At 44.5% G+C, this 21,392-nt stretch overlaps 1 protein-coding gene across 1 annotated transcript in view; it reads right to left on the reverse strand.

Annotated features, from left to right (window-relative positions):
* Nucleotides 1–21,392, reverse strand: part of cfi (complement factor I) — a 96,817-nt gene that overhangs the window by 60,126 nt on the left and 15,299 nt on the right. The window contains exons 2-7 of the mRNA XM_067991584.1: nt 17,117–17,164; nt 12,732–13,005; nt 10,600–10,756; nt 10,277–10,479; nt 8,596–8,712; nt 8,304–8,411 (exon numbers count right to left, since the gene is read on the reverse strand). Of these exons, the coding sequence (XP_067847685.1) occupies nt 8,304–8,411; nt 8,596–8,712; nt 10,277–10,479; nt 10,600–10,756; nt 12,732–13,005; nt 17,117–17,164 (907 nt within the window). The remainder of the gene's footprint in view (nt 1–8,303; nt 8,412–8,595; nt 8,713–10,276; nt 10,480–10,599; nt 10,757–12,731; nt 13,006–17,116; nt 17,165–21,392) is intronic.

Genomic DNA, 21,392 nt, shown 5'->3' on the forward strand with positions numbered 1-21,392 from the left:
GTGAGCGGGGGGAAAGAGTGAGACCAGAGTGAGGATATAAACAGTGCGGAGAGAGCCGGAGTTCAGTCGGTGAGTGGGGGGGAAGAGTGAGACCAGAGTGAGGATAGAAACAGTGCGGAGAGAGCGGGAGTTCAGTCGGTGAGCGGGGGGAAAGAGTGAGACCAGAGTGAGGATATAAACAGTGCGGAGAGAGCGGGAGTTCAGTCGGTGAGCGGGGGGAGGAGTGAGACCAGAGTGAGGATATAAACAGTGCGGAGAGAGCGGGAGTTCAGTCGGTGAGCGGGGGGAGGAGTGAGACCAGAGTGAGGATATAAACAGTGCGGAGAGAGCGAGAGTTCAGTTGGTGAGCGGGGGGAAAGAGTGAGACCAGAGTGAGGATATAAACAGTGCGGAGAGAACCGGAGTTCAGTCGGTGAGCGGGGAGAGGAGTGAGACCAGAGTGAGGATATAAACAGTGCGGAGAGAGCGGGAGTTCAGTCAGTGAGCGGGGAGAGGAGTGAGACCAGAGTGAGGATATAAACAGTGCGGAGAGAGCGGGAGTTCAGTTGGTGAGCGGGGGGAAAGAGTGAGACCAGAGTGAGGATATAAACAGTGCGGAGAGAGCGGGAGTTCAGTTGGTGAGTGGGGGAAAGATTGAGACCAGAGTGAGGATATAAACAGTACGGAGAGAGCCGGAGTTCAGTCGGTGAGTGGGTGAAAGAGTGAGACCAGAGTGAGGATATAAACAGTGCGGAGAGATCCGGAGTTCAGTCGGTGAGCGGGGGGAAAGAGTGAGACCAGAGTGAGGATATAAACAGTGCGGACGGAGGAGGAGTTCAGTCTGTGAGCCGGGGGAGGAGTGAGACCAGAGTGAGGATATAAACAGTGCGGAGAGAGGGGGAGTTCAGTCGGTGAGCGGGGGGAAAGAGTGAGACCAGAGTGAGGATATAAACAATGCGGAGAGAGCGGGAGTCCAATCTGTGAGCGGGGGGAAAGAGTGAGACCAGAGTGAGGATATAAACAGTGCGGAGAGAGCCGGAGTTCAGTCAGTGAGCGGGGGGAAAGAGTGAGACCAGAGTGAGGATATAAACAGTGCGGAGAGAGGGGGAGTTCAGTCTGTGAGCGGGGGGAAAGAGTGAGACCAGAGTGAGGATATAAACAGTGCGGAGAGAGCCGGAGTTCAGTCAGTGAGCGGGGGGAAAGAGTGAGACCAGAGTGAGGATATAAACAGTGCGGAGAGAGGGGGAGTTCAGTCTGTGAGCGGGGGGAAAGAGTGAGACCAGAGTGAGGATATAAACAGTGCGGAGAGAGCCGGAGTTCAGTCAGTGAGCGGGGGGAAAGAGTGAGACCAGAGTGAGGATATAAACAGTGCGGAGAGAGGGGGAGTTCAGTCTGTGAGCGGGGGGAAAGAGTGAGACCAGAGTGAGGATATAAACAGTGCGGAGAGAGGGGGAGTTCAGTCTGTGAGCGGGGGGAAAGAGTGAGACCAGAGTGAGGATATAAACAGTGCGGAGAGAGCCGGAGTTCAGTCTGTGCCGGTCTGAACCCACCCACCACGGTCTGAGAAAAACCCAAGTGTGACGTCACAGGGAAACACATAAGTAAGTGGTTGGTGAGTAATTGACTGATTTATCTTTCAAAACAAGTGTAACTTCATCATTGTAAGGTTATAGTGGTGGTAGAAGGTTTACTAGCAGTTGTAAAGCTTATTGGGAGTAGTAGGGTTAATAAATTATAAATTTAATTAAGAAGAATAATAAATTAATTGACACTTAATAAAGATGGCAGAGCAGGTGATGTGTAGCGACTGCAGAATGTGGGAGCTCCTGGACTCCAGTGTGATCCAGGGCAAAGACATTTGCAGTAAGTGTCTGCGGTTTGAGGAGTGTCGGCTCAGAGTCATTGAACTGAAGGTCGAGCTGCAGACACTGCGACACATCAGGGAGAGGGAAAAATACCTGGACATTTGTTTTCAGGAGGCTGTCCCACCCCTTAGGATAAGGCCATCTAAATTGGTCAGTGGTCAGCGACAAGAGGGTGTGACTGCGAGCAAGGCAGGTAAGGGGATCGAGAAAGTCGAAGTGGAGGAGCCTCAGCCTTTGCAATTGTCCAACAGGTTTGAGGTGCTTGCAGCCTGTATAAACGAAAGCAGAGTCTGCAGGGTGGATGAGCAAACTGACTGTGGCACCATGGTACAGAAAGCCATTCAAGAGAGGGGAGTTAGTAGGAATGTCATGGTAGTAGGGGACAATATAGACAGGGGGATAGGCGCAGTTCTCTGCAGCTGAGAACAAGAGTCCAGAAGTGCTGTGTTACCTGCCCGGTGCCAAGGTTCGGGACTTCTGTTCTGGGCTGGAGAGGAACTTGCAGTGGGAGGGGGAGGATCCATCTGTTGTGGTCCACATAGGTACCAACGACATAGGTAGGATGAGGGAAGAGGTTCTGCTTAGGGAGTATGAGCAGCTAGGGGCTAAATTAAAAAGCAGAACCTCAAAGGTAATAATATCTGGATTATTACCTGAGCCACAAGCAAATTGACATAGGGTAAATCAGATTAGTTAAATTCGTGGCTCAAAGATTGGTGTGGGAGAAATGGGTTTCAATTCACTGGACACTGGAACCAGTACTGGGGAAAGTGGGAGCTGTACCGTTGGGACAGGCTTCATCTGAACCGTGTGGGGCCAGTGTTATGGCGAATCGTATAACTAGGGCCGGTAGAGAATGCCTTAAACTAAATAGTGGGGACGAGGGATCAAGTAAGGGAAGATGTGATAATTTAAAGAAAGAGGACAAGGCAATAGAGCAAGGTAGCAATAAGGGAATAGATAATCAGAGAGTGGCAAGAAGGGACAGAGCATGCAAACGTAAGAGTACACCAGCAGATAAGGCTAGAGGTTGCAAAAATAGTAAAAAGACAGCACTAAAGGCTTTGTATTTGAATGCACGTAGCATTCGTAACAAAATGGATGAATTGACAGCTCAAATAGAAATAAATATGTACGATCTGATAGCAATTACAGAGACATGACTGCAAGATGACAAAGGCTGGAATCTGAATATTCAAGGGTACTTGACATTTCAGAAGGACAGGAAGCTAGGAAAAGGTGGAGGGGTAGCTCTGTTAATTAAGGATGACATGAGTATAATAGAGAGAAATGACCTTAGTTCTAAAGACCAAGATGTAGAATCAGTTTGGGTAGAGATAAGGAATAGTAAAGGCAAGGAGTCACTTATGGAAGTAGTTTATAGGCCCCCTAACAGTAACCACACTGTAGGACAGGGTATACAGGAAAAAATAATGGGGGCTTGTGAGAAAGGAATAGTGATAATCATGGGTGATTTTAATCTACATATAGATTGGAAGAATCTGATTGGCAATGGTAGCCTGGAAGATGAGTTCATAGAGTGCTTTCGGGATAGTTTCTTAGAGCAGCATGTGCTGGAACCAACCAGAGAGCAGGCTATTCTAGATCTGGTAATGTGTAATGAGACAGGATTAATTGATGACCTTATAGTAAAGGAGCCTCTAGGTAGTAGTGACCACAATATGATTGAATTTCGCATTCAGTTTGAGGGAGAGAAGAGTAAGTCTAAGACTAGTATTTTAAATTTAAATAAGGGCAATTATGAGGGCATGAAGACAGAGCTGGCTAAAGTGAACTGGGAAATTATGTTAAGGGATAGGTCAGTAGAGATGCAGTGGGAGACATTTAATGAGATATTTCACAACACTCAGCAAAGATACATTCCAGTGAGAAAGAAAGACTCGAGGGAAAGGACGTACCATCTGTGGCTAACTAAGGAAGTTAAAGATAGTATCAAATTGAAAGAAAAAGCATACAATTCCACGAAGATTAGTGGCAGGTCAGAAGATTGGACGGAATATAAAAAACAGCAAAGAATGACGAAAAGAATAATAAGGAGGGAGAAATGAGAGTACGAGAGAAAGCTAGCTAGAAATATAAAAACAGATAGTAAGAGTTTCTACAGGTATTTAAAAAGGATTAAAGGAAAATGAGCATTGGTCCTCTACAGAGTGAGCCTGGGGAATTAATAATGGAGAATAAGGAAATGGCGGATGAATTGAACAGATATTTTGCATCCGTCTTCACTGTAGAGGATACAAATAACATGCCAGAAATAATTGTGAATCAAGAGGTGAAAGGGAAGGAGGAACTTAAAACATTTACAATCACCAGGGACAGAGTTCTGAAAAAAATATTAGAACTAAAAGCTGACAAGTATTCAGGTCCTGACGGACTTCATCCTAGGGTCTTAAAAGAAGTGGCTGCAGAGATAGTAAATGCATTGGTATTAGTTTTCCAAAATTCCCTAGATTCTGGAAGGGTCCCATCAGATTGGAAAATAGTGAATGTAACTCCTCTATTCAAGAAAGTAGAGAGGCAGAAAGCAGGAAACTACAGGCCAGTTAGCTTAACATCTGTCATAGGGAAAATGCTAGAATCTATTATTAAGGAGGTTATAGCAGGGCACTTAGATAATCTCAATGTAATCAGGCAGGGTGAAAGGGAAATAGTGTTTGACTAATTTATTAGAGTTCTTTGAGGAAGTAACAAGCAATGTGGATAAAGGGGATCCTGTGAATGTGGCGTACTTGGATTTCCAGAAGGCATTTGACAAGGTGCCATATCAAAGGCTACAACACAAAATAAGAGCTCATGGTGTAGGAGGTAACATATTAGCATGGATAAAGGATTGGTTAGCTAACAGGAAACAGAGAGTAGACATAAATGGGTCATTTTCAGGTTGACAAGATGTAATAAGTGGAGTGCCACAGGGATCAGTGCTTGGGCCTCAACTATTTACAATCTATATCAATGACTTGGATGAAGGGACCGAATGTATGGTTGCTAAATTTGCTGATGACACAAAGGTAGGTAGGAAAGTAAGTTGTGAAGAGGACATAAGGAGTCTGCAAAGGGATAGAGATAGGTTAAGTGAGTGGGCAAAAATTTGGCAGATGGAGTATAATGTGGGAAAATGTGAACTTGTCCACTTTGGCAGGAGGAATAGAAAAACAGTATATTATTTAAATGGAGAGAGATTGCAGAACTCTGAGGTACAGAGGGATCTGGGTGTCCTAGTACATGAATCACAAAAAGTTAGTATGCAGGTACAGCAAGTGATTAGGAAGGCAAATGGAATGTTGTCATTTATTGCAAGGGGAATGGAATATAAAAGTAGAGATGTTTTGCTGCAGTTGTACAGGGCATTGGTGAGACCACATCTAGAATACTGTGTGCAGTTTTGGTCTCCTTATTTAAGAAAGGACATAATTGCTTTAGAGGCGGTTCAGAGAAGGCTCACTCGACTGATTCCTGGGATGAGGGGGTTATCTTATGAGGAAAGGTTGGACAAGTTAGGCCTGCACACTGGAGTTTAGAAGAATGAGAGGTGATCTTATTGAAACATATAAGGTCCTGAGGGGACTTGAAGGGGTAGATGCTGAGAGGCTGTTTCCCCTTGTGGGAGAGACTAGAACTAGGGGACACAGTTTAAAAATAAGGGGTCTCCCATTTAAGACAGAGATAAGGAGAATTTTTTTCTCTCAGAGGATCATGAGCCTGTGGAACTTCCTTACCCAGAGATGGTGGAGGCAGGGTCATTGAATATTTTTAAGGCGGAGTTAGATAGATTCCTGATCAACAAGGGAGTCAAAGGTTATAGTAGGTAGAGGGGAAAGTAGGGTTGAGGTCACAATCAGATCAGCCATGATCTTATCAAATGGCAGAGCAAGCTCAAGGGGCCGAATGGCCTACTCCTGCTTATAATTCCTATGTTCGTATATGTTCATATGTTATGTTTCAAGGCGCTTCACAGGAGTGTTATCAAACAAGATTTGACACTGAGCCACATAAGGAGATATTAGGACAGGTGACCAAAAGCTTGGTCAAAGAGATAGGTTTTAAGGAGGGTCTTAAAGGAGGAGAGAGAGGTAGAGAGGTGGAGAGGTTTAGGGAGGGAATTCCAGAGCTTAGGGCCTAGGCTGTTAGAACATAAGAACATAAGAAATAGGAGCAGGAGTAGGCCAATCGGCCCCTCGAGCCTGCTCCGCCATTCAATAAGATCATGGCTGATCTGATCCTAACCTCAAATCTAAATTCATGTCCAATTTCCTGCCCGCTCCCCGTAACCCCTAATTCCTGTTGAAGGTACGTTCGCCAAATCGGAGAGGCGCAAGAGGCAAGAATTGGAGGAGCGCAGAGATCTCGGAAGATTGTAGGGCTGGAGGAGGTTACAGAGATAGGGAGGGCTGAGGCCATGGAGAGATTTGAAAACAAGGATGAGAATTTTAAAATGGAGGCATTCCCGCACCGGGAGCCAATGTAGGTCAGCAAGTACGGGTTTGATGGGTGAACGGTATTTGGTGTGAGTTAGGATACAAGCAGCAGAGTTTTGGATGAGCTCAAGTTTATGGAGATTGGAAGATGGGATGCCAGCCAGGACAGCATTGGAATAGTCGAGTCTAGAGGTAACAATGCATGGATGAGAGTTTCAGCAGCAGATGAGCTGAGGCAGGGATGGATTTGGGCGATGTTACGGAGGTGGAAGTAGGCGGTCTTGGTGATGGAGTGGATATGTGGTCGGAAGCTCATCTCAGGGTCAAATAGGACGTCAAGGTTGCGAACTGTCTGGTTCAGCCTCAGACAGTGGCCAGAGAGAGGGATTGAGTCAGTGGCAAACAGAGTTTGTGGTGGGGACCGAAGACAATGGTATCGGTCTTCCCAATATTTAGTTGGAGGAAATTTTTGCTCATCCAGTACTGGATGTCAGATAAGCAGCGTGACAAATCAGAGACAGTGGAGGGGTTGAGGTTGGTGGTGGTGAGAAAGAGCTGGGTGTCATCAGTGTACATGTGGAACCTGACATTGTGTTTTCGGATGATGTCGCTGAGGGGCAGCATGTAAATGAGAAATAGGAGTGGGCCAAGGATAGATCCTTGGGGGGCTCCAGAGGTCTCTCTGGAGCGGGAAGAGGTGCAGTAGCAGGAAGAGTAGCCATTGCAGGTGATTCTCTGGCTACGACTGGATATATAAGAATGGAACCAGACGAACATTGTCCTACCTAGCTGGACGATGGAGGAGAGGCGTTGGAGGACAATGGTGTGGTCAACCGTGTCAAAGGCCGCAGACAGGTTGAGCAGGATGAGGAAGTATAGTTTACCACGGTCAAAGTCACATAGGATATCATTTGTGACTGTGATAAGGGCCGTTTCAGTACTGTAGCAGGGGCAGAAATCTGATTGAGGGATTCAAATATGGAGTTACGCGAAAGATGGGCACAGATTTGGGAGACAACAACACGTTCAAGGACTTAAGAGGAAAGGGCGGTTGGAGATGGGGCGGTAGTTTGCAAGGACAGAGGGGTCAAGGATTGAAGGATAAAGGGATTGAACATAACCAACTAAATGCTATCCTTATATATTACCAGCTGCTTCTGTCCAGCAAGTCTTTTCAACTAACAAAAGTTTCTGATTTTTTCTAGTTGAATAGGTAACATGCCCAAGGTATGTGCAGTGTAACATGGAACTGTCAACATCAGGGAAATGAGATTTATGATCAAATTAGTGATAGTGATTGTAAATACATTTACACATGGAATGGCATTTATATTTCACCGTGAGATAACAGGGTGAATTTCCTCGGGCGTTCTCCCACTCGACCGCCTTAATATTGGCGGAAGTTCTGCGGAAACCCCAACAAAATTACTTAAAGGGTTTCTACAGCGCTTCTGCTGAAGTTACAGCGGGCGAGCAGGAGAACACCCAAGGAAATTCACCCAGTCGATTAAAATAAGTTATATCTTTCCTCTAGTTTTCTCCGATGACTGATGATGGTGTACAGTTCCACAGATGTTGACAACCCTCCAGCACCTCAGCCAATGGCTACTCTTCATATATGAGTCTTAGCAGTTGGTGTTGCCAGCTTGCTGCACTGAAAGGGGGTTTCACAGCCGACCCTGCCTGGTGCCTATGTAAGCGCACTTAACTGCACTGGTCACTGGCTAACCACCCAGAGTGGTAACCCTGGCTGAAAATTGTGTCCCTTATTGCTGCCCTAGCTGAGATCATCTTAACACAACACAGACCAGAGGTTGAATGTGGGACATTTGTAATTATACGGCTCAGAATCGCACTAGTTAGTGCCTTTACCTACTAAAGCAATGAGGTCCCTAGGTTACAGTTTTAAACTGAAGTGAGTGAATCTCAGTCCATGTGGAAGAAGCTTTGAGCTCATATTGTTATTAAACACGTGTACATCAACAGTCGTAGGATGCACTAATCTGTGAAGATTATTCCTTACCGTTACAGTTACTCTCATCACTTCCATCCAAGCAGTCATCTTCGCCATCACATAAAGAAAAATTTGGAATACATATGTCTGACTTGCAGTGGTAAGATTTTTCGCATTCTGTTTTAACAGTAGAAAAAATGTATTAAGATAGAGGCAATGATATTCAACCATCATTTGGTGCCTTTTTAATGAACTGAAAGCGCTAAGTGCTGCTGGACCAAGAACACCTGCAGAGTATTACTATCAATCAAACCTCCAGAGACAGCATCAAAACAGAACAAGATCTGACCCTTTTGTTTACCTTTACAGCATAACTCATCACTTAGGTCAGCACAGTCATCAATGCCATTGCAAAGATCCTTCAGTGGAATACACTTGCCATTTACACATTTAAATTCATCATTGGTGCAGTTCTTATCTAACAACGAAAAAACAGAAACAATTTTAGTGAAGCAAAATATAACTGAACTAAATGCAACAGCTGTATAATCCAACAACATTTCTCAGTTGACAGGTTGGTAACTGGACAAGGACTGTTACATGGCACATGAGACAAGTTGTGTGTGAAGCTGAAGTTACGTGTATACCAGGGACTTGATTTGAATCATCATGATCTATTGTAAACTGGTGCACCTCATTCAGTTTTAGGAGTGGCATGTACCTACTGTACACAACCGAGCACTGGCTGGAATCAAAGCCCTGGTTGATAAAATTTCCACTGCAGTCAAGCTTTCTGTTTATAGTCAAACTGCAATAAGAAACTATAGTGCTGATCTCTGCTGCTTGGTCATAGGATTTCTGCAACTGGCCTCACCACCGCAGGGTTAGGGAGGGGAGAAGTCAATGGGTCACTCTTTTGATCGCTATTCCGTTACACTGCTAGAAAGTGTGTGTGTGTGGATGGCACGTGAAGACATGATAAGCTTTGACCTGCCACACAAAACACACTATTGAAACCATTCTTTTTAGCTATTTAAAATCAAACTGCAGATTACTGAGCATAGATGGGGTTGCAGACTCAGAAGTCATGTGCATCATGTCATCAGAGAGTAAGATGATTCCAGATACACTTGAATTGTGGCTGATTTATCCACATTTATTGGAACTAGAGTCAATTAGGTGTCAGCCGTGGCTCAGTGGTAGTGCTCTCACCTCTGTGTCACAAAGTTGTGGGTTCGTGTCTTGAGACTTGAGCGCAAAGTCTAGGCTGACATTTCAGTGCAGCACCAGGGGAGTGCTGCACTGTCAGAGCTGCTGTCGATTGGATGAGACATTAAACTGAGGTCCCATCTGCCCTCTCAGGTGGATGTAAGAGAAGAAGAGAAGGGGAGTTCTCCTGGTGTCCTGGCCAATATTTATCCTTCAACCAGCATCACTAAAACAGATTATCTGATCATTATCTCATTGCTGTTTGTGGGACCTTGCTGTGTGGTATTGGCTGCCGCGTTTCCTACATTACAACAGTGACTACACTTGAAAAGTACTTCATTGGCTGTAAAGTGCTTTGGAATGTCCTGAGGTTGTGAAAGGCTGTATTGAAATGCAAGTCTTTTCCTTTTCCTTTAGGTAAAGAAGTGTCAGAACAGGTCGATACTCCTGCTGCCTATCCCCGAGGAAAAATATATTAATTTCAATTCATTTCGTTTGGGAAAACTATTTTCGTCTGGTCTACCCAACTCTTTGAACAAACAATGAGGCAGATTTTTGTCTGTACTGCCTGGGCTTTAAGCATTTCGCATGGACAGAGTGCAGAGTGGAATATGTGGCAGGGAGGATCACACATCGGTGACAGGAGTCGCCTAGTTTTCCCTTCATTTAAATTAACGGAAAGAAAATCAGCCGGGCTCCATTACCGTCTCCATCCAACTGTTCTCCCTACACTCCTTCCAGGTGATAATTCACGCCCAGGTGGTACGGAAGAACACTCTACCCCCATGTCTCTTACATCAATGAAGTCCACTGTAATAACAGAAAATAATAACCTGGAGGATAATCATAACATTTAACCGCAGCAATGTCTGCTTTACAGCACTCCCTCTGTGGGGTTGTAATATCGGTGAGGCGGAAACATTCTGATAGGCTCTTCTCAAACCCTCTGCAGCGCGCGCCGTTATCCCAGTTCACCCAAGTGGCGACACTGATGCTACTTGTAAAGTTTGCTGCTGTTAAAACTTTCTCTGCTCCTCTGGCAAAAGAAAAAAAAGATGCGTAGTAGCAGATAAAATATCTTTAAAAGACAAAATACTCATTTGCAAGCATTGACTTGAATCATTTCAAATACAGAAAACTGAAGATAAATTCTTACAAGTTAAAGTTGAGTTGTCTGCAGGCTACATTTGCCTCATGCATTGTCCACCTCTTCAGCTTCATGCATACAGGCAATTGTTGTGTTGTGTCGTTGAAACTGAACAAAACAATTCCTTGTGATGTATTATCAAGATCCAAAGAAACAGTAGTATGTCCTAAAATTAAAAAAGGAGATTCAACATGTATGTTTACATATACATTTACAAATGTGGACATATGTCAAATCATTATTGAGAGTAATGCAGTGGGTTAGAAAGTGTCCTTTTAACTCTGGGGTCTTGTTTCAATTCTAACCCAGACTAATAGCTGATGTGGGGAATGGAAAATGTTGCACTGGTGCAGTAGAGGGAGCTATTCTGAAGTTGGGACAGAGTACAGGGATTTTTACTCTGCCTCTAACTGTGTTATACCTGTCCCGCTTGCTGCTGGCACTGGAGGGGTAGAAATTCATTTAGGCCCATTTGTGGGCGTATCGCGCCTCCACAGGCAGCTCGTGCATTTGAGAAGCACAATGCGACGCTTGCCTCGCAGGTAGCAGCTTTGAAGGTAAATCTCAGAGGTTGGAGCCAGAAATGGTGGAGTGGGGGGCGCAATCGTGATGCCTGTGGAGTCAGGGGAGCACTCCTGCGTCCGCAGGAAGGCTTTTTATTAATTTAAATTTTAAAAAACTTACGTTACATTTTAATTTTTTTTTAACTTTACCTTTAGTTGGCGGCCACAGCAGCTACTTAAGAATCCGGAGCGGGGCAGGCTCGAAGCCTGCTCCACTCATCGCAATCGAATTTCTGTGAGGGGACATAAAACAGGCATTAAGCCCCTCATTTGCATATTCAAGGGACATAACTCCTGTTTTAGGCAGCCGCGATGGATGCCTGAAAAATGGCCCGCCCCAATTTTGTGTTGGACGTTTTTCAGGCATCCTTGGGGCGCAGGACTTTGGTCCCCAAAATTGGGCCTTGTTGCATCTGTTTTACATCTATAAATGGGTGCAACAAAGTCTAATTTCTTCTCCTGGGTGCCTGAAATTGTAGGTGGTCCATTTCCCAATGCTGACATTCCTCAGCTTGAAAAAATCCTTGGGTTTGATTCCTAGTTTGTGTTGAAGTAGCTGATTTGAACAGGAGTTTTAATTGATGGCAGCATCCCTGGGTTACAGAAAGAGGAAAAAAAAATCAGCCTGGGTTCCCATCCCTCATATCTAGTGGTCCCTGTTGAAACATGCATGAGTGTGCACATCAGATGAGGACAGGATTGCGTTTGGCTGTAATGGCCTTATGATCTGAGCATCTACTACTCTCGGAACATAATGGGGCCAATTTTCAGTTTCGATAGGTATCGGTGGAGTGCGCTCGCTGCCCACCTGATGTCACCAGTGAGAAGCCTGATCAATTTTCACAGTCGAGTTTCACTATCATTCTGTCAGCGAGCTGCCCGTGCGTTTGGGGAACGTGGACAGGCAGCTCGCCAATCGGGAGGGGGTTGCGACATTCGGTAGCTCCTCCGTGGAGTTGAGCTGGCAGAATTTAGTTAAGGCAGGGGCAGGCAATCGTGAGGGGGGCACCGCAGAGGAACCAGCAGCAGGCAGGATTATTTTTGTGGAGCCAGGAAGAGCATTTCTTGGGCCCACAGGAACGAAACTGCAGCTTGCAGTGGTTAGGCTGGTTAGGCCGTTCTGCCCAAATTTACCTAAAAAATGCTTTGTGGTCCTTTTGATGATTTGCATAGTCTAATGAGGTGCCCACCAGAAACAGGCCGCCCATTTCAAGGACCCCGCCAGCAGTGCAGTCATCAACAGAAACAGGACAGTAAGTGCTGGGCTGCGATTTTCAGCATGCTACTGCCTGGTTCCTCCTGAAAACAGGAATTAAAATTGGCCCCAATGAACGAAACACATTGGAACAGACTGGCTTTCCCCCATTTTAAATATAGATTGGATAACAGTTGCTACACCCACTATAACTGACTGAGAGCACTTTGTATGCAGCCAATAATATGATTATATATATATATATATGTCTCACTGAGAACTGTACCCACCTGTCACCAGGCCTGAAATAGATTGGCTGTATTTTCCTATTCAAATGGTGGTAAGTAACAATCCCTACATTACAATAATTTTTGCAATCTCACCCAATAAGCATGTCCCAAAGTGAGAGAACCTTTCCGAGTCTCGATGGCATTCAAAACTTTTCAGCTTGCAGTACGATGTAAACTTCCTCTTATTGCTTGAGCAGACTTCTCCTCCAGCCTTTGGACACTGATTCGGCAGCTTGCACATACACCTCCCACGAACACACTTCTCCCAAGGCTGACAGAAGATTTTCAGACATGATTTATAGGTGAAATTTTTGTCTCGGCAACCTTCGGACAGTCTTTTAAGGTGAGTAATTGAAGATTTTGAAATCTGTGATATATTCAAGGTAGAAAGTTAGTATTAATGCAGTTCTTTTCTTACCAATTTTTTCCACTTCTTCTCTCCTGAAGGCACTGACTTGCTGGTTACAGTTTCATGGCTGCTGGCTGCTGTCTGTTATCTTGCTCAGTCTTCATATATTAGCTTACACAGTAGAGCTGTTTTCTTCTGCCCTACTGTCAAAAGCACCCAAACATTGAATTTCTAGGCCAGTGTGTTTTGGAAAAGTTATTTACCATACAAATCAGGGGAGTCCCAGATTTAATACCTGATTTGTGATGAGTTAGCTGATTATAGTTAAAGTGACAACAGGATCATTATAATGGCCCTCGACACCTTAAAGGCTAGGGAGGTCAGGCTCAGTCTGGGTTCCCGTTACTAATTGCTATTCAGTGATCCCTGTTGGAAAGCGGTGTGTTGTGCGTGTAGATTACATGAGAACAGAATTAGGTTCAGCTGTGAAAGCTCCACAGTTGAATAGCTTACTAAAAATAGCATACAAAAAAAAGCCACTTGGATAAGATATTGAAAGGCTGCTGCTGTCACTGTGCAACTGTACTTCAGCACAAATCATAAGTGCCTTCAGAAAAGTGGCGTACTGCACCAATTGGAAAATAGCAGGTGTGAGTTCTGGATAGGGCCCTCAATTTCACAGTTGTTCCGTTAGTATACACCAAATTCATTTATGATGTGGAATCTTCACTCTGACTCTCTTTTAGTGTCCACATTAGAAAGGATCGAAGTCTACAAAATACAAGCTTTCAGTTTCAATTGAAATTTAATAAACCAGAATGAAGTGAGAACGTTGCTGGATGGACATGTCATGATGGACAAGGAGACTTTCTGTCGCTTTTAAGAGGGGATTGTAATAAACCACTATTTCTGCTGATTATTTGGTGGTGTTTTAAAATTCAGTAAAAAAAAATTTATTAGACTGGAAGTAGTAAGCAAATGTTTCTAAAATATATTCTTGCCCCACAAAAATCAACAAATAATGGGGTAGAAATTGGACCTTGATAAACAGGCACAATGAGGCCAATCTCGGGGATCAATATCCTAATCCGGAAGGCAAACGGAATATTGGCCTTTATTTCTAGGGGGATGGAGTATAAAAGCAGGGAAGTCATGCTACAACTGTACAGGGTGCTGGTGAGACCACACCTGGAGTACTGCGTACAGTTCTGGTGCCCTTATTTAAGGAAGGACATACTTGCATTGGAGGCAGTTCAGAGAAGGTTGATTGCGGGTATGGAAGGGTTGTCTTATGAGGAAAGATTGAACAGATTGGGTCTATACTCATTGGAGTTTAGAAGAATGAGAGGAGTTTGTATTGAAACTTACAAGATTCTGAGGGGACTCGATAGGGTAGATGCTGAGAGGATGTTACCCCTCATGGGGGAATCTAAAACTAGGGGGCATAGTCTCAGCATAAGGGGTCGCCCGTTTAAGACGGAAATGAGGAAGAATTTCTTCTCTCAGGGGGTTATGAATCTTTGGAATTCTTTACCCCAAAAAGCTGTGGAAGCTGAGTCATTGAATACACTCAAGGCTGAGTTAGACACATTTTTGATCAGCAAGGGAGTCAAAGAATATGGTGAAAGGGCGGGAAAGTGGAGTTGAGGTAAAAATCAGATCAGCCATGATCTCATTAAATGGTGGAGCAGGCTCGAGGGGCCGAATGGCCTACTCCTGCTCCTGTCTCTTATGGACACCTGAAAGACATCGGACCCAAAATTGAGTCGGATGATTTTTCAGACATTCCTGACAGCTGCCTAAAACAGGCGTTAGGCCCCTTACGTATATAAACGAGGGGTCTAATGCCTGTTTTAGGACCCCTCCGGAAATTGGTGTCCCTGAGGAGGAAACTTCTTTTACCCAATGATTCTAGTGACTGAATTTCCTGGGAAAGTGAAATAGATGTTCATAAAAAAACTTCGATCATTGCAGAAGACATTGATAATTACAAATACTTGTAAAATGCAGAATCAGGATAGGAACATAGAAATGCACAATACCATAAAAGACCATGTCAGACCATCTAGCTGGCTGTAGAGACATAACACCACACATCAATGTGTCTATTTCCCAGAACTTTCTCAAGACTGCTCCCGTCCAGCCGCCGTAACTTTGTCAGAGGTGGAACGGAAACCTCGCTAACACGTGTTAACAGGGTTTCCACCATACTTCTGAAGTTACGGCAGTGGAGCAGGAACAGCTCCAAGGAAATTCTGGGCCAATGTGTTTGTCACAGTACCTGAAATAGGTCACGCTATTGGAGATCAGCAATGATTCAGAGGCATAGGGTGGAGAATCAGTAAATTTGTCAACCTTCTCCAAGCACATCAACATCTGGGATTTCACCATATTGGATGTCTGACACCAATCCCCGTGCGGGGCACTTAATTAGTTTCATCAATACGATGCAAACACTGTTGAGACTACAGAGTACATGCTGCCAACACCGGAGTTTTGCCGTCTGGCATCACAGGTCGGAAATGTTCCGACCATTTATTTTAATGGTTGGAAAATTGCAGGCGATGCATGCCCAAATTTCGAATTGGTGCTGCCTGCTAATGGGGCTTTCTGCTGGCAAACCCTTATGCAGATACCGGTGCTAAATATTCTTCTTCATGTCATGTGCTAACTGTAGCACCCATTAACCCAGTGATAGGACAGGTTTTCATTCATGCATAACCTATGTATTAAAAAATTATGGCAAAACTGTGGCAGATAGAGTTCAATATGGGGAAGTGTAAGGTCATCCACTTTGGACCTAAGAAAGATAGATCTGAATATTTTCTAAATGATGAGAAGCTAGGGATTGTGGAGGAGCCGAGAGATTGAGGGGTCCAAGTACAGAAATCACTAAAAGCTAGTGGACAGGTACAAAAAATAATTTAAAAGGCTAATGAAATTTTGGCCTTTATCTCAATGGGACTGGAATACAAAGGGATAGAATTTATATTACAGTTATATAAAGCTCTGGATAGACCCCATCTGTAGTTATGCATTCAGTTCTGGGCACCGCACCTCATGAAAGATATATTGGCCTTGGAGGGGGTGCAGCGCAGATTCACCAGAATGATACCGGGGCTAAAAGGGTTAAATTATGAGGGCAGTTAGCATAGACTAGGCTTGTAGTCCCTTGAGTATAGAAGATTAAGGAGTGATGTAATTGAGGTGTTTAAGATGATTACAGGAGTTGATAGGATAGATAGAGAGAAACGATTTCCTCTGGTGAGGGAGTCCAGAACAAAGGGGCATAACCTTAAAATTAGAGCTAAGCCGTTCAGGGGCGATGTCAGGAAGCACTTCTTCACACAAAGGGTAGTGGAAATCTGGAATTCTCGGTCAAAAGCTGTTGAGGCTAGGTCAATTGAAAATTTCAAAACTGAGATTGATAGATTTTTGTTAGGCAAGGGTATTAAGGGTTACGGAGCCAAGATGGGTAGATGAAGTTAACCTCTCCGCCTCTCTCTCCTCCTTTAAGACACTCCTTAAAACTCTTTGACCAAGCTTTTGGTCACCTATGCTAATATCTCCTTAAGTAGATCGGTGTCAAATTTGGTTTGATAACACTTCTCCAGCCCTACAACCCTCTGAGATCGCTCCTGTGAAGGGCCTTGGGACATTTTACTACATTAAAGGCGCTATATAAATGCAAGTTGTTAAGGTACAGATCAGCTATGATCAAGTTGAATGGTGGAACAGGCTCAAGGCCTACTCCTGTTCCTATGATCTTATGTTTCTAACTGCGTTTAAATCTAGGCCAGTCTAATGGAACAAATCCAGCTTCTAGTGGGTAAGAGCCCCTAGTTCAACACTGATTGAATGAGATGCCAATTAAGTGCCAAAGATGCCATTGGATAGCAGGTATGGGAAATGGAAGTGGGTGCTCTTCTGAGGCTATGGCTGGTGTATATTGTTGGAACAGGGAGGAGGGAGCTTTGTTTTACATCTAACCGTACTACACCTGAGCAAAGAATGCTTGGTGATAACAATGGGCGGCCAAAATGGAAAGTGCTCCATTTCCAACCATGATCACCTTGATAAGTACAAACATTTCACAAAATTGTCATTTAAAAAAATTCATGATACTTACCGCATGAGTGGAATTATTGTCCATTGCGTCATGATCCTTTGACAGCTCCTGAAGAAAATGGTCATGTTTACATGGAAATTCAACATTTTGCCAGTAAACTGATTAACCACTAGAACATCATCTGTAATTCTTCTGCTAGTCAGAGACTAAACAACATATACTAAATAATATTTTTACAACCACAGGAATTCCCTTATTCAGCTTCATAGATACAAGAGAATGGAAAATCCTGATATCATGAGAAGGTTATCAGTCCAGTTTCAAAATGGCCACGAGATTCTTTGAGAATTTTGGTGGCTACAGTTGTTCTTTCATGTGGCCAGCATTCTGGCAGGTGAGAGATGTTAATTCAGACATGCGTGCTGGAGGGAGGGAAGCATCTGCACAATTTCAAGCAGGAGTAAAAGTGCTCTGTCAGTGGGCTGGGTAAATGTGCGAGATATTTTCCGCAATCACAGAAAACTAGCAGTAGCGGATTGGACGCTGATTGGGCGGGGTGTCTAATGGGTAGCCGATTTGTTATGCCTGTTTTCTGCCGCCGCTGACAGAGAAGCAAAAGCAAGAAAGAGAGGAAGAGAATCAAAAGGAGGGAAGAGAAAATACAGTCGGCAAGTCACAACAGTAAGGAGGCAAAAAGAGAAAACTAGTAAAGGAGAGAAAGAATGATGACACAAAATAAACTGAAGAAAACAAAAAGAATGAGCAACAATTAGAGGAAGAGAATCAAAGATGTGTCATAAAAGTCAATTATAGCCATTATATAAACTTAGATTTCTTATGCAATATTTATATCTTTTTCCTGCATTTTTGTTGAATTTCATGAATATGGATATTTTAGAATTAATATTTAAACAGGTTAATTATTTCCATACTCTTGTGGTGCAATCTCAACTGTCTGTGTACACAGGAAATGGTTGGTAATCATACAAGAAAAGTCTCACATGACCTGGGAAAGGTCCCTATACAACAGATTACAGACACTTAACGGGAAATGAGTTGCACAATGTGCAAGTCACATAAATTGTTCTTAAAAACATTGCTGTTTAAAGCCCATGAAAATCACTCCAGAGTAGAAACTGCAACTGTGTAAAAACCAGTCATTTGTACTACAGTGCTGCTGCTGGAGGTAGCCCCGACTCTGACTGCGATATACATCAAGGCAGAAATGGCAGAAATTTGAATAGTTACTTTGCCTCCGTATTTACCAGGGAGACTAACAAGGTGGGCAGGACATTAGAAGAAGAGATCGACAAAGGTATTAAAACATTTAGCATAGAAAGGAGATAATTGATAAACTAACCAAACTTAGGGAGGATAAGATGGCTGGATGGATTGCATCCGAGAATATTAAAAGAAGTTAGGGAGGAGATAGCAGAGGCACTATTACAAAAATATAAAAATTCACTGGAAAAGAGTATAGTGCCAGAGGACTGGCAGACAGCTAATGTTATTCCTGTATTTAAAAAGGGAGATAGAACAAGTCCAGGGAACTATTGACCAGTTAGCTTAACGTCAGTGGTAGGAAAGATAATGGAATCTTTACTCAAAGATGTAATAGAAAAACATCTAGAGAACGAAAATATAATAAAAAATAGTCAGCACTTATTTCAGAAGGGAAAGTCATGTTTGACCAACCTTATTGAATTGTTTGAAGAAGTAACAGAAAGAGTAGCCTTGGGTAATGTAGTAGATATAATATATTTGGATTTTCAAAAGGCCTTCGATAAGGTATCGCATTGTAGACTCATGACTAAGGTCAGAGCATGTGGAGTCAGGGGACAGGTAGCAGAATGGATAGCAAGTTGGCAACAAAGCAGAAAACAGAGAGTAGGGGTTAAGAGTAGCTACTCAGACTGGCAAAAGGTGGGAAGTGGTGTTCCACAGGCATCGATGCTGGGACCGTTGTTCACAATTTACATTAACGATTTGCATTCGGGAATCGGAAGTACAATTTCAAAATTTGCTGACGACACCAAATTTGGGGGGGATGTAATTAATACAAGGGAAGAATGCATCAAAATGCAAGAAGACATTAATAAACTTGCTGAATGGGCGTGTAATTGGCAAATGAATTTCAATACAGGTAAGTGTGAGCTAATGCATTTTGGTGGGAAGAATAAGGAGGCCACATACTGCTTGAATAATAAGAGTCTAAAGGGGATAGAGGAGCAAAGGGATCTCGGGGTACAGATACACAAATCACTAAAAGTAGTGACGCAGGTTAAAAAGGCAATAAAAAAGGCAAATCAAGCACTGGGGTTCATTTCAAGAGGGATAGAATTGAAAAGCAAAGAAGTTATGTTACACTTGTATAGAACCTTGATTAAACCACACTTGAAGTATTGTGCACAGTTCTGGGGGCTGATTTTCGGATGGCGGAGTGGGGGCGGGGGGGTTCCTAAAATTGTAGAAATCCGAAGCAGGTTCGGAGCCCGGCTCCAACCCGCTGACTTCCGGGTTCTCCAGTGACGCGTTCGGGTGCGCGCGCACCTCCCGAATGCGGGACTCCCACTGGCAATTAAAGCCGGCGGGATGATGATTTACATACCTTGACAGATAGTTAAGGTACTTGAGATACCTCATTAAGTAGACATTTTGGCAGGGGTGCAATTTTGAAGGATCCTCAGTGTGTTTCCTGTGTTATGGGAAACACTCCCAGTACTAGCAGACGTGTTTCAAACAGCAGCCAGTGGGAGATGCAGAGGATTATTTGACAGGTGGGGGGAAACCTCATTTATTGCAGCAGGGCACCCTGTCACTTCAGACAAAGTTTTGGCTGCAAGACCTTTGTGTTTTCACTCAAAATTCTTACTATCCACCCAAAACTCTGCTGTGCAAACATAGTTACCTACTTTGCGGACCCCAAAAAATTGACACCGTCAGGATGGGGGGCGCCATGGCTGCATTCAATACTTCATCCGAGGACAAGCAACATCACCAGCCTCGCCAGGCACGCCGTCCACCTCCGCCACGTGGAGCTCCACAACACAGTGCTGTGCCACAGGCACCTGCACAAGAGCACGGAGGGCAACAACAGAGAGAGCAACGTCACTGGAGGCACTACCCTCGCAACAGGGTCTACAGACCCAGGCTCAGCTTCCTGGACCTCTCTGAGGAGCAGTGCATGCGGAGGCTCAGTCAGTCTCCAGATAGTCCCGGACATCTGCAGCCTCCTTCATGCCGAGCTGCTCCCGGCTGGGCCGAGCAGCATCTCCTTACTTGTCGCTGTCAAAGTCACCACTGCCCTCAACTTCTTCGCCTCCGGATCATTCCAGGGTGCCAACGGGGACATTGCCGAGGTCTCTCAGTCGTCTGCACACAAGTGCATAAGGCAGGTCACCGACGACCTGTTTCGCAGGACCTCGCACTACGTCAACTTCCCATGGATGATCTCAGCCAGACGGAGAGGGCAGTGGGATTCCACGCTGTGGCTGGCTTCCCACGGGTGCAGTGTGTAATTGATTGCACCCATATAGCAATACGAGCACCTCAACATGAGCCAGGACTGTTCATGAACAGGAAGGGCTATCACTCCATCAACACTCAGCTCATTTGTGACCACCGCAAGAGATTCCTTCACATGTGCAGCTGCCACGATTCCTTTATCCTGAGGGAATCCAACATCCCGCCCCTCTTCCACACACCAAACACCCAGAAGGACTGGCTCCTCGGGGATAAGGGATACCCCCTGCACACGTGGCTCATGACACCTCTGACGAACCCTACCAAAGAGCAACAGCGTCGTTATAACGACAGCCACATCGCTACTAGGTCTACAATTGAGCATGCTATAAGGCTGCTCAAGATGCGCTTCAGGTGCCTTGATCGTTCTAATACGCATCAGATAGAGTGAGACGCATTATAGTCGTCTGTTGTACCCTGCACGACATGGCACACCAGAGAGGGGTGCCGCTTGAGGAGGCCCCATCCACATCTGCCAACCACATTGAGGATGAGGAGGAGGCAGAGGAGGGGGAGGAGCAACCCATGGGCAGATCAGCGGCTCACCTGGCTGCTCATCAGGCGAGGGAGTCACTGATGTGTGAACGGTTCTCCTAACATCAGACAGTGTGAAAAGTCCAGTCCTCACCATCTGGACAGAGCAGCACCCACACCAGCCTCCCGCCCCCTGCACAAAACAGTCCTGCAATGACACATACACCCACTGTAGAGTGACCCAATGGGTGGCATCAAGTGTGGGCGTTCATGGTGAACCTCATGAGAGGGTCTTATTACAGAAGTCAGTCAAGAATGGCCAGGATGTGGCAGTTGTGGT

Source organism: Heptranchias perlo, chromosome 1 (genome assembly GCF_035084215.1).
Source record: "Heptranchias perlo isolate sHepPer1 chromosome 1, sHepPer1.hap1, whole genome shotgun sequence".
Classification (NCBI taxonomy): domain Eukaryota; kingdom Metazoa; phylum Chordata; class Chondrichthyes; order Hexanchiformes; family Hexanchidae; genus Heptranchias; species Heptranchias perlo.